This window comes from Scomber japonicus, chromosome 18 (assembly GCF_027409825.1).
Source record: "Scomber japonicus isolate fScoJap1 chromosome 18, fScoJap1.pri, whole genome shotgun sequence".
NCBI classification, from domain to species: Eukaryota; Metazoa; Chordata; class Actinopteri; order Scombriformes; family Scombridae; genus Scomber; species Scomber japonicus.
The window spans coordinates 394,993-408,667 of NC_070595.1; the positions used below are offsets into that span (position 1 = coordinate 394,993).

Genomic DNA, 13,675 nt, shown 5'->3' on the forward strand with positions numbered 1-13,675 from the left:
ATGATCAATCGTGCCATCTCAAGTGGCTCCTTTTCAAGGGATGTTAACACAGTCACAATTACTTTACTCCATAAAAAAGGGAAAGACCCAAACGAATGTGCAAATTAGTGACCTTTATCACTTTTGAATGTTGACATTAAACTGTTGGCGAAAATGCTTGCGCTAAGGCTTGAGCCTCTTATGAATAAGCTCATTCATCCTGACCAAACTGGTTTCGTAAAATCTCGCTTATCCTCAGATAATGTACGTAGACTTTTGCATATAGTAGAAGCTTCCGCTGAGGTTCAAACTCCCTGTGCAGTACTATTGCTGGACGCAGAGAAAGCCTTCGATCGTCTTGAATGGCACTGTTTATGGGCTGCTCTCCACCATATGGGATTTGGTATCCACTTCATCAATATGGTAAAAACACTATATGCCATGGTAATGACTGGCAACATCTGTTCCACTTCATTTCCAGTGGGCCGCAGCTCTAGACAAGGCTGTGTTCTTTCGCCACTATTGTTCATTTCATCTTTGGAACCTTTGGCCCAGACGGTTCGTCAGTCACCCCATACGCCTATTACGGTTCATGGAACGGACCATTTCATCTCTCTTTATTGCGATGATGTATAACTCTATCTTGGTGATGCAATTAATTCTACACCTCATATTCTGTCTATTTTTAATAAATTCGGGAGTATATCTGGGTATAAAATAAACTGGTCCAAGTCGGCTCTTCTCCCTCTTAACGATTTTATGCGACAAGCGTCTGTACCAAACGATATCCAGTGGTTGACCAGTTTAAATACTTAGGTTTATCCATTTTTGCTTCAATACCAACTACAGTCTCTTTTAACTACAACTCGACCCTCAGGCAGGTGGAAGCTGATTTGGAGCGCTGGTTCTCCATCCCCAATTCATTTCGAGCGAGAGCTTCTATTATCAAAATGAACATCCTACCGCGAGTTAACTTCTGTAGTACAATGCTGCCCTTAACACCCCCTGTTGGACACTGGGAGAAACTACATAAATTCGTCTCTAGATATGTCTGGAAAGGGAAACGCCCATGGGTCAAAATGTCCATCTTGCAGAGGCATAAACTTTCTGGTGGTCTTGGTTTTCCAAATTTCCAATTTTATTTTTGGTCCTCAACCCTCCGACCTCTACATACCTGGTTAAATCCGGCGGCCCGGGTAGCCTGGCATTCTTTAGAGGAAAATCTAGTTAAACCACATAGGCTTCAGGACTTAATTTACTCTAACATCCCTATCAAAATCCGCGAATCCAAATTTGGCTCCTTAATATCGCATCTGGTCGCCACATGGAGAACAGTGGAATCACACTCCAGCATTCACTTGAAATTCCATCCTCACCAACCCTAACCCTAACCCATTATTTAATAATTTTTCCCTTTGCTTGGGTGGTCACCCGATTTTCTTCCCTCAATGGAGTGATAAGGGTATTAATACCCTTTCTGACATCACATCAGATAATACTCTCAGATCTTTTCAAGACCTGAAATCTCATTTCAACCTACCTGGCACTTCTTTTTTCTTCTACCTACAACTCCGCAGTGCCTTACGGGCATACGGAGTCCCCTGGGGGGAAAACTTGGAACCTAATCCAATCCATAAAATATGTGGAAATCTTTCTACCCAAGGCTTGGTGTCTGCCCTTTACACGTTCATTTCTAAACACGCAGAAAAAACTCTGCAATTGGATAGTCGCTTGAGTCAGGATCTCTCAATGGCACCTTCCACAATCAATTGGTCCATAGTCTGGTCAAAGATTGACCTATCATCTCGTAATCCCAACCATCAGATGATTCATTATAACTTTGCACACAGACTCTACTGCACTCTGCACAAATTATTTTTGATGAACTTAAATCCATCTCCCAACTGTCAGCTATGCTCTTTAGGAACCACAGGAACCTTTGTGCACATGGTCTGGGATTGCCCTGGTGTGAGAGACTTTTGGAGTATGGTGTCCAACAAAATGTCTACAGTGCTTGAGCGTACCATCCCCTGCTCCCCGACTATCCTATTGCTGAACGATTTCACGGGTTTGGATCTTTCTTTGATGCACCAACGCTGGTTTCTGGTAGGCCTTACTGCTGCCAAAAAGCTTATAGCACAGAGATGGAAAGCATCTCATGATCTATCTTATCAACCCTGGGTGAACACAGTAATAGATCTGGCTAAGCTAGAGAAATCTGTGGCCAGTATGCATGGCGCACAAACTAAAAATATCAACTTGTGGTCATCCTTTATCGATAGAGTGTTGGGGGGGGGGGGGGTAGCAATGGTTTACTGTCCTTCTTCTACTTCTTGTACATCTGGTATCCTAAATTTCTTACACAGACTTAAAAACTGTACTGAGCTGTTTAGATGACTGGTTTTCTCTGGGTGGGAGGGGCAAGACCTGTGGGGGGGGGGGGGGGGGGGGTGAGTGCGTGTTGATGAATGTTGTATGTTATCTCATTTGTGTATGTTTAACTGTTTAAAGTTAAATGTTGTATGTTGTCTTATTGTTATTGTTGTCTTATGTATGTCTATCTGTTTGTTGTATAAATCAGAAAATAAATAAAAAATTGATCACAAAAAAAGCAACCTGTAGGAGAGGATGCAAGCAGCCAATCAGAGATATTCTTGTCTCCATGTGACATCTCTGTAGACCTAAGACCAGCCTCAACAATGAGTATAGAGTCACACCCAGAGCCAACAGTTACATTGCAGATGACATTGTGTGATGTTAAAAAAAACAACCCAGCATCAGGCTTTTTCTCCTCCACACACTGGAAGCCCTGCAGCTCTGTCAGTCCGCTGCCTTCTTTTGTAGCCGCGTCTCTGTGAAACACATCAAGCTGCATTTCTAACAGCTCGACTGACTGAGCCGAGGAGTCCTGCCTCTGTTTTCACCAGCATCCTGCTTTGATGAAAAGAAGGCTTTATATTCATTTGCTCTGGCTCTCAGGCTTACTGCCTCACTACCTGTGGCTTTTTCATCTCAGGTGGTAAATCCTCTGGCTGCACACTGCCTCACAGGAATCAGCTGCAAAGCAATATCCAGTCACAAAAATGAGGACAGCTCTTTATCATTCTACTCCACTGGAATCATGAAACTCAGACTTTTTCTTCAGTGTCAGTAGTAATCCAGGTGGTTGCTGTCTGTCCATGGACACAGTGTGGGCAGGAAGTGCTAGTAACTCATTCAGCATGACTTTCCACAGCACAGATATGTCCAAATTATAAATGAACAGAGGCTGATCTATGCACGCACACACACAATATAATTCATACACAGTAGTGAGAAGACTCCTCGAAAATTAAAAGATATTCTTGGATTATTCTTACATGATTTTGGAATGGGTTTAATAATAGATTCATACTTCGCTGATTATACAATACTGTATTTAAAACAAAATATAAACAAACAGAAAAGCACATTAAGAAGTGACGATTACTTTAATACCTCATTTGGGAATCCACACCTACAGCTTTCTTCCTCCAGAGTAATACCATAATTAAAAAATATAATAGATGAATATCCATGTTGATTCATATTTCTCTTCAACTCATCTTTTAAGACACGTCTGTAAGGAAGACAACATCAAAATTATGGGAAATAAGCAAAGTCTTGCTCCATTTTTTAAGTACACTCTCATCCCTCGTGTCACCAATATCCTTATTTAAAACAACCTCCATCAGTATTTTCTGCAGTCTCCCAGGTCCTGATTTATTCAGCTCTTTTCTCCATCTATCTACATGTAGGTGTAGATAGTAAATGTCTGATATACAGCAGGGTTCATCTGCAGTAACTTTTCAATAATATCCGTTTGTGTGACACTTGGCAGTAGATGGACACTGATGAGCTAAAGTTATTATTCAAGTCTGTCTTAAAATAACAGAGTTTTCCAAATGAACATTAAAGCTGTTTTTCTTACTGTAATGATTCCTCCTGTTCATACTGACCATTAGAAGATCTCTTCATAATACTCTTACAATGGAAGTGATGGAGGACTAAATCCACAGTCCTCCTTCTGTGTAAACATGGATTTAAAAGTAGATCTGAAGCTAATATGAAGCTTGAGTCAAATCTTTATCTTCTATGTTTCAACGTTAGTGTTTTGTAAAACTGTTCATTGATCAGATGTGTGTGTGTATGTGTGTGTGTGTGTGTGTTACTTGTGTGATTCAGGAGGAGGTGCATGACCTGAACAGGAGGCTGACAGCTATCGACTGCCAGCTGAGAAAGTCCGAGCTGAACAGGAAACACCTGGAGATCTCCAACAAGAAACTGCTAGGCTTTGCACAGGTGCAACCCTTCAACACCTTCATATATAACACCTGTCAGTCATTTAGAAGCAATGGTTTTACAGCTAGAACTGGTGGAAAAGTCCAAAATGTATCTGTGTAGTCTAGATACAACATGACATAACATATGAGGTTTTCAATGCTGAGAAACAACTGATTTTATTTAATAATATATGCAAATACACTCATTAGAATACTGTTTTTCAATGCTATTGTGATACACGTTTCTACTAATAATCACAAATAAATTAGTCAGATCTGTAAGATTCTTGATTCAACATGTTGCTGTTTTAGTTAAGAAGCAGCAGTTCATATATAAAGATAAACTAATCATACCCTGTATAAAAGAAATGGACGTCATCACTGTGACATCACCCATTACTTTGCACTGGAGTCCGTTTGAAACTCAGAGTTGCAGCTTACAGTTTTCTGTTTGGAGCCAGGAGCTTCCTAATAAGGAGTGCTGGGTGTTGTCTTCCCACTCTGGAAACATCACCTAACTACCACAGCAGGTATCATTGTCCAATAACATTAAACTTACTGAAATATGTGGAGAAAAATATTCCAGCTCAGTGCATGTAATGGAACCAGGGAGTAAACTGTCAATCGCAGCTGTCAATCAATGCCTATACAGCAGACATCAAAGCTACTAGTTGTCTTTCTATCTTATTAAGGGAGTAATCATTTCCAAAATGAAAACCAGCACATTTATTAAAGGGCCTGATTTAGAAATTGAGACTATAATGACTCATTAAAAAACTAACTTATTATTTCATGAGAGGAGTTGATGCTTTTTAAATAGAAGTCTATTGGAGCCATGGATTTTTTTGGAGCCAGTAACTAGTGACTGTCAGTATTAAACTTTAAGGGATTCCACATTGGCTTCAATTTCAAGCCGTGGTTGATGCTGCTTGAATTAAATGCAAACCAATGGTTGATGTCACAGAGGCTAGTCCACTTCTTTTATAGTCTATGGTTTCCATCACTGTTATGGAGCCAGTCTGCCCCCCAGTGGCTGAGACACACACTGCTTTGATAAACCAGCCAAATACACTCACAAACACTTGGTTAGGAATACCTGTGCAAACTAAAGCAATCTAACACAACCGCTCTGCCATAAATGATACTTTTACAAGGCTTATACAATTGTAAACAGTTTTGTTCACATTGTCAGAAAGGTGAAAATTCTACGTTGTTTATTATTAGATTGAAGTGGTATTGGGTAGGAGAGGTGCAATGTAGTGCATTTAATTGAAGAATGTTCTTAATATTTTGTCCAGCCCTTCAACATGTGCTATACAAACCAATATAACTCTAATACAAAGGTGAATAATAGTCAAATTATCTTTCTGACAATGTCAACAAAACCTGAAAATATATAAGCTTGTCTCTGTCTAGTCTGGACACAATGTGAGCCACCAAAATAAATCCTTCTTTTATCAAAATGAGGTCTTCTATGGTGCATATAAAGACTTTACCTGCAGTTTGAGTTAGATACCACCCAGACCTGAGGAGGAAAGTGTGCACCAGATATCCTCACAGGTCTTAAATTACACCAGAACCAAAAGGGAACATATGATGCACATCAAAACAGACAACCTCAGTCTGAAAGAGACCTGAGGACAGTCAAAAGCTGAGAGAACAGAACCTCATATAACTGGTACAGTTCCCTTTCTCTCCTCAGAACGTCCACAAAGTGTTAACCACACCCAGCCTGTTTGTAGGAGAAGTCAGGTAAGAGACGCTAAACATCTACAGCTCAACATCACCTTACTGGTAGTTCTGCAAGTTATGTTGTAATAAATCTTCCTGCCTGTGTGTGTGTGTGTGTGTGTGTGTGTGTGTGTGTGTGTGTGTGTGTGTGTGTGTGTGTGTGTGTGTGTTCTGTATATCAGGAGCAACAAGTCATCTCCAGCCACAGAAAGTCCAAACACTCCGTCACCTCTTCTTGATCCTGCCTTACAGCTGGCTGCTGAGGCCAAGGAGCTGGTGCAGGGAGTCTGCTCTGACACTGATGACAAAGGTGCAGACTGCACGCTGGATCACAATGAAAAAGAATAAACTATAACACACCACCTAAAACTGGATTAAAAGATTAGCTAGCTATTTATTTTCCAGTCATTTTCATGCAGTTGATGGGATTTTATCCTGTGCAGCTACATCACCATGCATGACACATCAGTCTCTAGCTTACACTCCATCAACTATAATATTAACAAAATAATAGTACAGTTTGAGATTTTTACATAGAGATTCTGCCTCAAGCTCTCTTGTAAAGTGTTCCTTAATGTTTCATGTTTTGATGTGACATGATGATGCTGATGATACAGTGTGTAACTCTTCTGTCCTAACTGTGATTGATCTGCAGAAGCAGCGAGTACATCAGAGGCGGCATCAGTCCCGGATGTTAGCCCTCCCCACATGTGAGCAACACAGAGCCAGAGAGGACTGTGGGAGGACGCGGGGGGTCGGCTGGAGCTTGAAGGGGCCGAGAACGATCGGCTGAACCCACGACGGGGCGACGCCATGGTCAACGGACAGGACGCCATCCAAATACACCTTTTTAAAATAGTCACTGATCACTACAATTCAAGTCAAATCCACAGCGGACAGATTGAACGCAGCGATTGACCAGCCAACGATTTAATGCCAAAGCTTGCTCGCACACATCAAATTATTATCTTCCTTTGACATATTTCAGTGTTTATGGAGGGTTCAGCAGTGAGATCTGACGGACTCAGCCGTGACCCAAGGACTCTCAGTATTCAACCATTAATCATATGTACAGAAGTCTCTATGAGAAGTGCCCTGCCAAATAAAAAGTCTGCTGGAATTCTCTTTTGTGTTACTATGACAGCAGGTGTTGTTGAAGGAGCTGCATGACCAAGTCCACAACACACAGACGCTGCTGTTAAACCTTGTTAATACTCCTCCCTGACTTCTTTTCTAACCCCCCAACATAGATTCATATGGGCTGCATGTAAAGGACAACTTATTTGCTGGGAAAGGACAATCCAGTGTCTTCCTCTGCCATCTGCATCCTTCGCTTCTTTGCTCCGCCGCAGAGTTCATGAACTGTCAAGCAAAAAGTAGACAAATAACAGTACCCGCCCTGCGTCCCCTCTAACTCTCCTCGTGCCCTCGTTCATGAATAAAAGGCAAGGAATGAAGCGTTCACAGATCATCTGGACTCGAGCGCTGTTCATTCAGTGTCGTCATATCACTGCATGTTGTGTCTCCTGCATCCAGGAGCAGCTTTTATGTTGTACATTTTGGGAGCTGCTGTAGCGCCTGCTGTGTAAACTTGTGTTTGGTAGTCAGCGTGTAGGCAGACATCCATCATAGAATACATGTGGAACATTGGTTTTGTTTATACAGAAAGCTGCAAATGCATTTAAAGTAAACCGACATGTCCTGTAATTCAGTCAGATTGCATCTTTGGTGTGGCCTCATATTCTTTCTGTTACTGTTTTATATTAAAGGAATAACTTATGACTGGACTTGATTAGTCTCCTAATATTTTATTACCACTACTAAAAGTACTGAAGCAGAACTTAACCCTTACACACTGTTCAGGGTCAAATTTGCCCCATTTTTACATTTGAGAGCTGTAAAAACAACATATACACATTTCTTTTAGCCAGACTTTTCCTCCTGTGACCCACAGTATACCAAAAATAAAGTGCATCATTTTTATATGCAAATGTAAACATTTTACCTGTGTTGATTAAACAAATTCAAAAATCAACATTCAGACATTTTATATTCATCATATTCTTTCAAATGTTCACATGGACCATAAAACAGTGATTGTGTCTTTTTTTCAAACACAAGGATTAATCACTTTCATCAACATTTATTGATGACTGATGGGGAATTTATGGATGTGAATTGGTGTCTATAGCCTTACTTAGATGTAGGGGCTAGTAAGACCTTACCTTGATGAGATCAATGTGTGGATGACACACATGATGTGATTTTCAGTTTGAGAGCATGATTTTATTCCTTTTCAGTGACACAGTTCCTTGTCATGCTCAGATTTATTCTCCTCATGCTCACATTTTGTGCTGGCACTGAGATGTCTGCCTTCTTTCAAAATGTGTGCTTGAACTCAAAAATCACATGCTTGTACTCATTTCTTCTTCTTGGACACAAACATTTCGCTCGCATTCAAATATGTCCTGTGCGCACTCAGAACTAAAGTATGCGCTCTCAGATCTAATGTGCATGCACTCAGAACAAGCACGCCCTCTTCTTCTGGGCCTTATTGTTCGACATGTAATACAAGGATTTCTTGTATAACTTGAGTTCATTCTTCCAACCATTGATGTGAGGTTTCATCTTGAGGTATTTACATTTGTGAATAAAATGTTTCCCAAGTGAGACTAGATTGTTCACCAAAAAGTTCAAGTTCTTCTCCTTTAACTGTACTCCAACCTTAATAGACATCCAGTTCAAAGGGTGCACTGTTATTTGTTTGGTTAACAACCAGTTTTGAAATGAAGACCAAAATTCCCCAACATGATCACATTCAAAGAAAATATGCTCCACTGTCTCAATGTCACGCTCACAGAATCCACATAAATTGTTGTCCCAATTAAATCTTACATGTAAGAATTGGTTAGATGGATAGATATTGTTTAATATTTTAAATGTCACCTCTTTAGCTTTGGGAGGGATTGGATAAGATTAATATTTTTTTCTTATTTGTCTTGCCTCAACATCATTGTAATCACGCAGAACATATTTTCTTTTTAGCTGACCAGGATAGTATTGTGTGTTTAATATGGTTCTAATGAATTTATTAGAGAATTGTGTACTACCTAAATTGACTCCTTCTACACAGAGTGATCTCATTTCCGACACAGTTGAATGCACCACCAATTGTTGCGTCATTGCTTTAAAGGGAATTGGAATGGCTTTAATTACTTTATTGTACTCTTTTAGTGAGCATTGAAAATTAAACTTAATGCAAAAGTTCTCATGATTTAAAAAAATTGCCATGGTCATCCATTAGATGTGATACAGCCCAAATTCCATTATCCAACCACGTTCCCAAAAACAATGACTTTCTATTGAATAGAACATATCTGTTATTCCACAAGGGTGAGTTGTGAGGAGTAAAGTTGTGTTTGTATACCAGGTTCCAGTAAAGGAGAACTTGCTGGTGATAGTCTGATAGTTTCACAGGCAGTTTACATATATCATAGTCACATCACAACAGAAAATCAATGCCTCCCACTTGTCGAAAAATTGCATTGGGGATGGTAAACCAAAAGGAGTCTTTGTGCAGAAAAAAGGAATGAGCCATTTTCATTTTAGCACACCATTGATAACAGAGAAATCTATAGCATTTAACCCACCCTCTTCAATATTCTTGTCCATATCAGCTCTTCTAATATATTGACATTTGTTTTTCCAAATAAATTTAAAATTCATACTGTTGATAAGTTTAATCATTTTATCTGAAATTTCAAGTGAGAAAGCAGGGTAAATAGCTCTTGACAGACTTTCCATTTTTGATAGCAGGACCCTTCCAAACACAGTAATGTCCCTCTGTAACCAAGCGTTCAGAATTTATTTGCATTTATCCACATTTTTACAAACATTTTCTCTCTCCCTTATTTCTTTATTCTTGGTGATAATAATACCCAAATATTTAACTTTTGTTTTCACCGCAATGTTACAAATTGAGTGTGCCAGGTGGTTAATATTTCACATTTATCAATATTTAGTTTCAAGCCTGCTGCTTTGGAAAATTGGTTAATGGAATTTAAAACTTTAGGAATTTGCCTTTCATTTTTTTTTAAATAATGTTGTATCATCCGCAAATTGACTTATTATAATATTTCTTTACAAAATGTTTATGCCTTCAATATCATTATTCTTTATCATAATCGATAACAGCTCCGCTACCAGAATAAATAGTGAGGGGGAGCTGTTGCAACCTTGTCTAATACCCCTACTGACATTAAATCTTGGGCAGGTACCATGTTCCAAAGCTACACAACTATTTATGTCTCTGTATAACATACCAATCAGGTTAATGAATTTTGGTCCAAAACCAAAGTAATTTAGAGTAGCTACTTATTATGAAGGGGTGTTCGACTGAATCAAAAGCGCTGTAAAAATCAAGGAAGAGAATGAACCCCTTTTCTGACAATACATGACTATAGTCAATCAGGTCTAAAACCATTCGTATGTTGTTGTGAATAGATCGTCCACCCAGAAAGCCAGATTGCGTTTCATCAATAATTTGTGACAAGCCATTCTTCATTCTAGCTGCTCTATATCCAGAAAGCAATTTATAATCTGTATTAAGAAGTGTGATAGGTCTTAAATTGTCTAAAATCATTTTATCTTTGTTGTGCTTAGGAATTAGTGTTATCAGACCTTGTTTCATAGTGGGCATTAATTCTTGATTCTCTATGCATTCAAGTATTGCTTTGAACAATAGGCTTCTGATATCTTTCCAAAAGAAATGGTAGAAATTAGCCGTGAGCCCATCAGAGCCAGGGGCTTTATTTAATGGCAGTCTCAGACTGACAGCATCCAGTTCTTCTCATTTTAAATCAGCATCACATGTGTCTTTAAATGTATTATTTATGTTGGGTATGAAATTAGTAATTTGGTCAAAAAAATTAAGTTAATTTTAAGTAAACTAGCTAACTGTATATAAAGTAGTGTAAACTAGCTAACTGTATATAAAATAGTGTAAACTGGCTAACTGTATATAAAGTAGTGTAAACTAGCTAACTGTATATAAAGTAGTATAAACTAGCTAACTGTATATAAAGTAGTGTAAACTAGCTAACTGTATATAAAGTAGTATAAACTAGCTAACTGTATATAAAGTAGTGTAAACTAACCAACTGTATATAAAGTAGTGCAAACTAGCTAACTGTATATAAAGTAGTATAAACTAGCTAACTGTATATAAAGTAGTGTAAACTAGCTAACTGTATATAAAGTAGTATAAACTAGCTAACTGTATATAAAGTAGTGTAAACTAGCTAACTGTATATAAAGTAGTATAAACTAGCTAACTGTATATAAAGTAGTATAAACTAGCTAACTGTATATAAAGTAGTGTAAACTAGCTAACTGTATATAAAGTAGTATAAACTAGCTAACTGTATATAAAGTAGTGTAAACTAGCTAACTGTATATAAAGTAGTTTAAACTAGCTAACTGTATATAAAGTAGTGTAAACTAACCAACTGTATATAAAGTAGTGTAAACTAGCTAACTGTATATAAAGTAGTATAAACTAGCTAACTGTATATAAAGTAGTGTAAACTAACCAACTGTATATAAAGTAGTGTAAACTAGCTAACTGTATATAAAGTAGTATAAACTAGCTAACTGTATATAAAGTAGTGTAAACTAACCAACTGTATATAAAGTAGTATAAACTAGCTAACTGTATATAAAGTAGTATAAACTAGCTAACTGTATATAAAGTAGTGTAAACTAACCAACTGTATATAAAGTAGTGTAAACTAGCTAACTGTATATAAAGTAGTATAAACTAGCTAACTGTATATAAAGTAGTGTAAACTAACCAACTGTATATAAAGTAGTGTAAACTAGCTAACTGTATATAAAGTAGTATAAACTAGCTAACTGTATATAAAGTAGTGTAAACTAACCAACTGTATATAAAGTAGTGCAAACTAGCTAACTGTATATAAAGTAGTATAAACTAGCTAACTGTATACAAAGTAGTGTAAACTAGCTAACTGTATATAAAGTAGTTTAAACTAGCTAACTGTATATAAAGTAGTGTAAACTAACCAACTGTATATAAAGTAGTGTAAACTAGCTAACTGTATATAAAGTAGTATAAACTAGCTAACTGTATATAAAGTAGTGTAAACTAACCAACTGTATATAAAGTAGTGTAAACTAGCTAACTGTATATAAAGTAGTATAAACTAGCTAACTGTATATAAAGTAGTGTAAACTAACCAACTGTATATAAAGTAGTATAAACTAGCTAACTGTATATAAAGTAGTATAAACTAGCTAACTGTATATAAAGTAGTGTAAACTAACCAACTGTATATAAAGTAGTGTAAACTAGCTAACTGTATATAAAGTAGTATAAACTAGCTAACTGTATATAAAGTAGTGTAAACTAACCAACTGTATATAAAGTAGTGTAAACTAGCTAACTGTATATAAAGTAGTATAAACTAGCTAACTGTATATAAAGTAGTGTAAACTAACCAACTGTATATAAAGTAGTGTAAACTAGCTAACTGTATATAAAGTAGTGTAAACTAACCAACTGTATATAAAGTAGTGTAAACTAGCTAACTGTATATAAAGTAGTATAAACTAGCTAACTGTATATAAAGTAGTGTAAACTAATCAACTGTATATAAAGTAGTATAAACTAGCTAACTGTATATAAAGTAGTTTAAACTAGCTAACTGTATATAAAGTAGTATAAACTAACTAACTGTATATAAAGTAGTGTAAACTAGCTAACTGTATATAAAGTAGTGTAAACTAACCAACTGTATATAAAGTAGTGTAAACTAGCTAACTGTATATAAAGTAGTATAAACTAGCTAACTGTATATAAAGTGGTATAAACTAGCTAACTGTATATAAAGTAGTATAAACTAGCTAACTGTATATAAAGTAGTGTAAACTAGCTAACTGTATATAAAGTAGTGTAAACTAGCTAACTGTATATAAAGTAGTATAAACTAGCTAACTGTATATAAAGTGGTATAAACTAGCTAACTGTATATAAAGTAGTATAAACTAGCTAACTGAATATAAAGTAGCGTAAACTAGCTATCTGTATATAAAGTAGTGTAAACTAGCTAACTGTATATAGATCAAATTAAATTACAAATAATGTGAATTTTTGTTTACATTTGTATTTGAATTGAACAATATAAAATATTTTAACTAAACATCATTGAATAAATTGAGTTAACTGAGCAGATCATAATCATTTTTTCTTATTGTGACATATATGTCACATTAGGTTTTTCATGACAATTTTAAGGTTAAAGGGCCGATGTGACATATATGTCACAACGATATTTACCTGACTTGTTTTATGTCAATTTGTTCATGAAATGTGTTCACAACAGGTTAAATGTAATAAAGGATATCTTATGTAAGCATTACAATCCTTAAATGGTTTGAATCTTACCTTTGGCAACCAAAAACAAGCTTTTTAAATTTAGCTAGCTCTGCCCCTAATAGTAACCTGGCACACAGACATCTTGGAAATGTTGTTATGGGAAGACTAAATCACATGACCTGTCACATGACCCACCAGGATGTTAAGTATGTGTCACTCTGGGACTTCTTGAGTTAAAGTCAAGGATAAAGCTGTTCATGGAATTTTC

The 13,675-nt window shown here is 36.9% G+C and overlaps 1 protein-coding gene across 1 annotated transcript in view; it reads left to right on the forward strand.

Moving 5' to 3' along the window:
- The window catches only part of si:dkeyp-72e1.9 (syntaxin-binding protein 4), a 103,186-nt gene extending 96,827 nt beyond the window's left edge, over positions 1-6,359 (forward strand). The window contains exons 18-20 of the mRNA XM_053338081.1: positions 4,186-4,299; positions 5,983-6,032; positions 6,194-6,359. Coding sequence (XP_053194056.1) covers positions 4,186-4,299; positions 5,983-6,032; positions 6,194-6,359 — 330 coding nt within the window. The remainder of the gene's footprint in view (positions 1-4,185; positions 4,300-5,982; positions 6,033-6,193) is intronic.
- Positions 6,360-13,675: the final 7,316 nt, after the last annotated feature.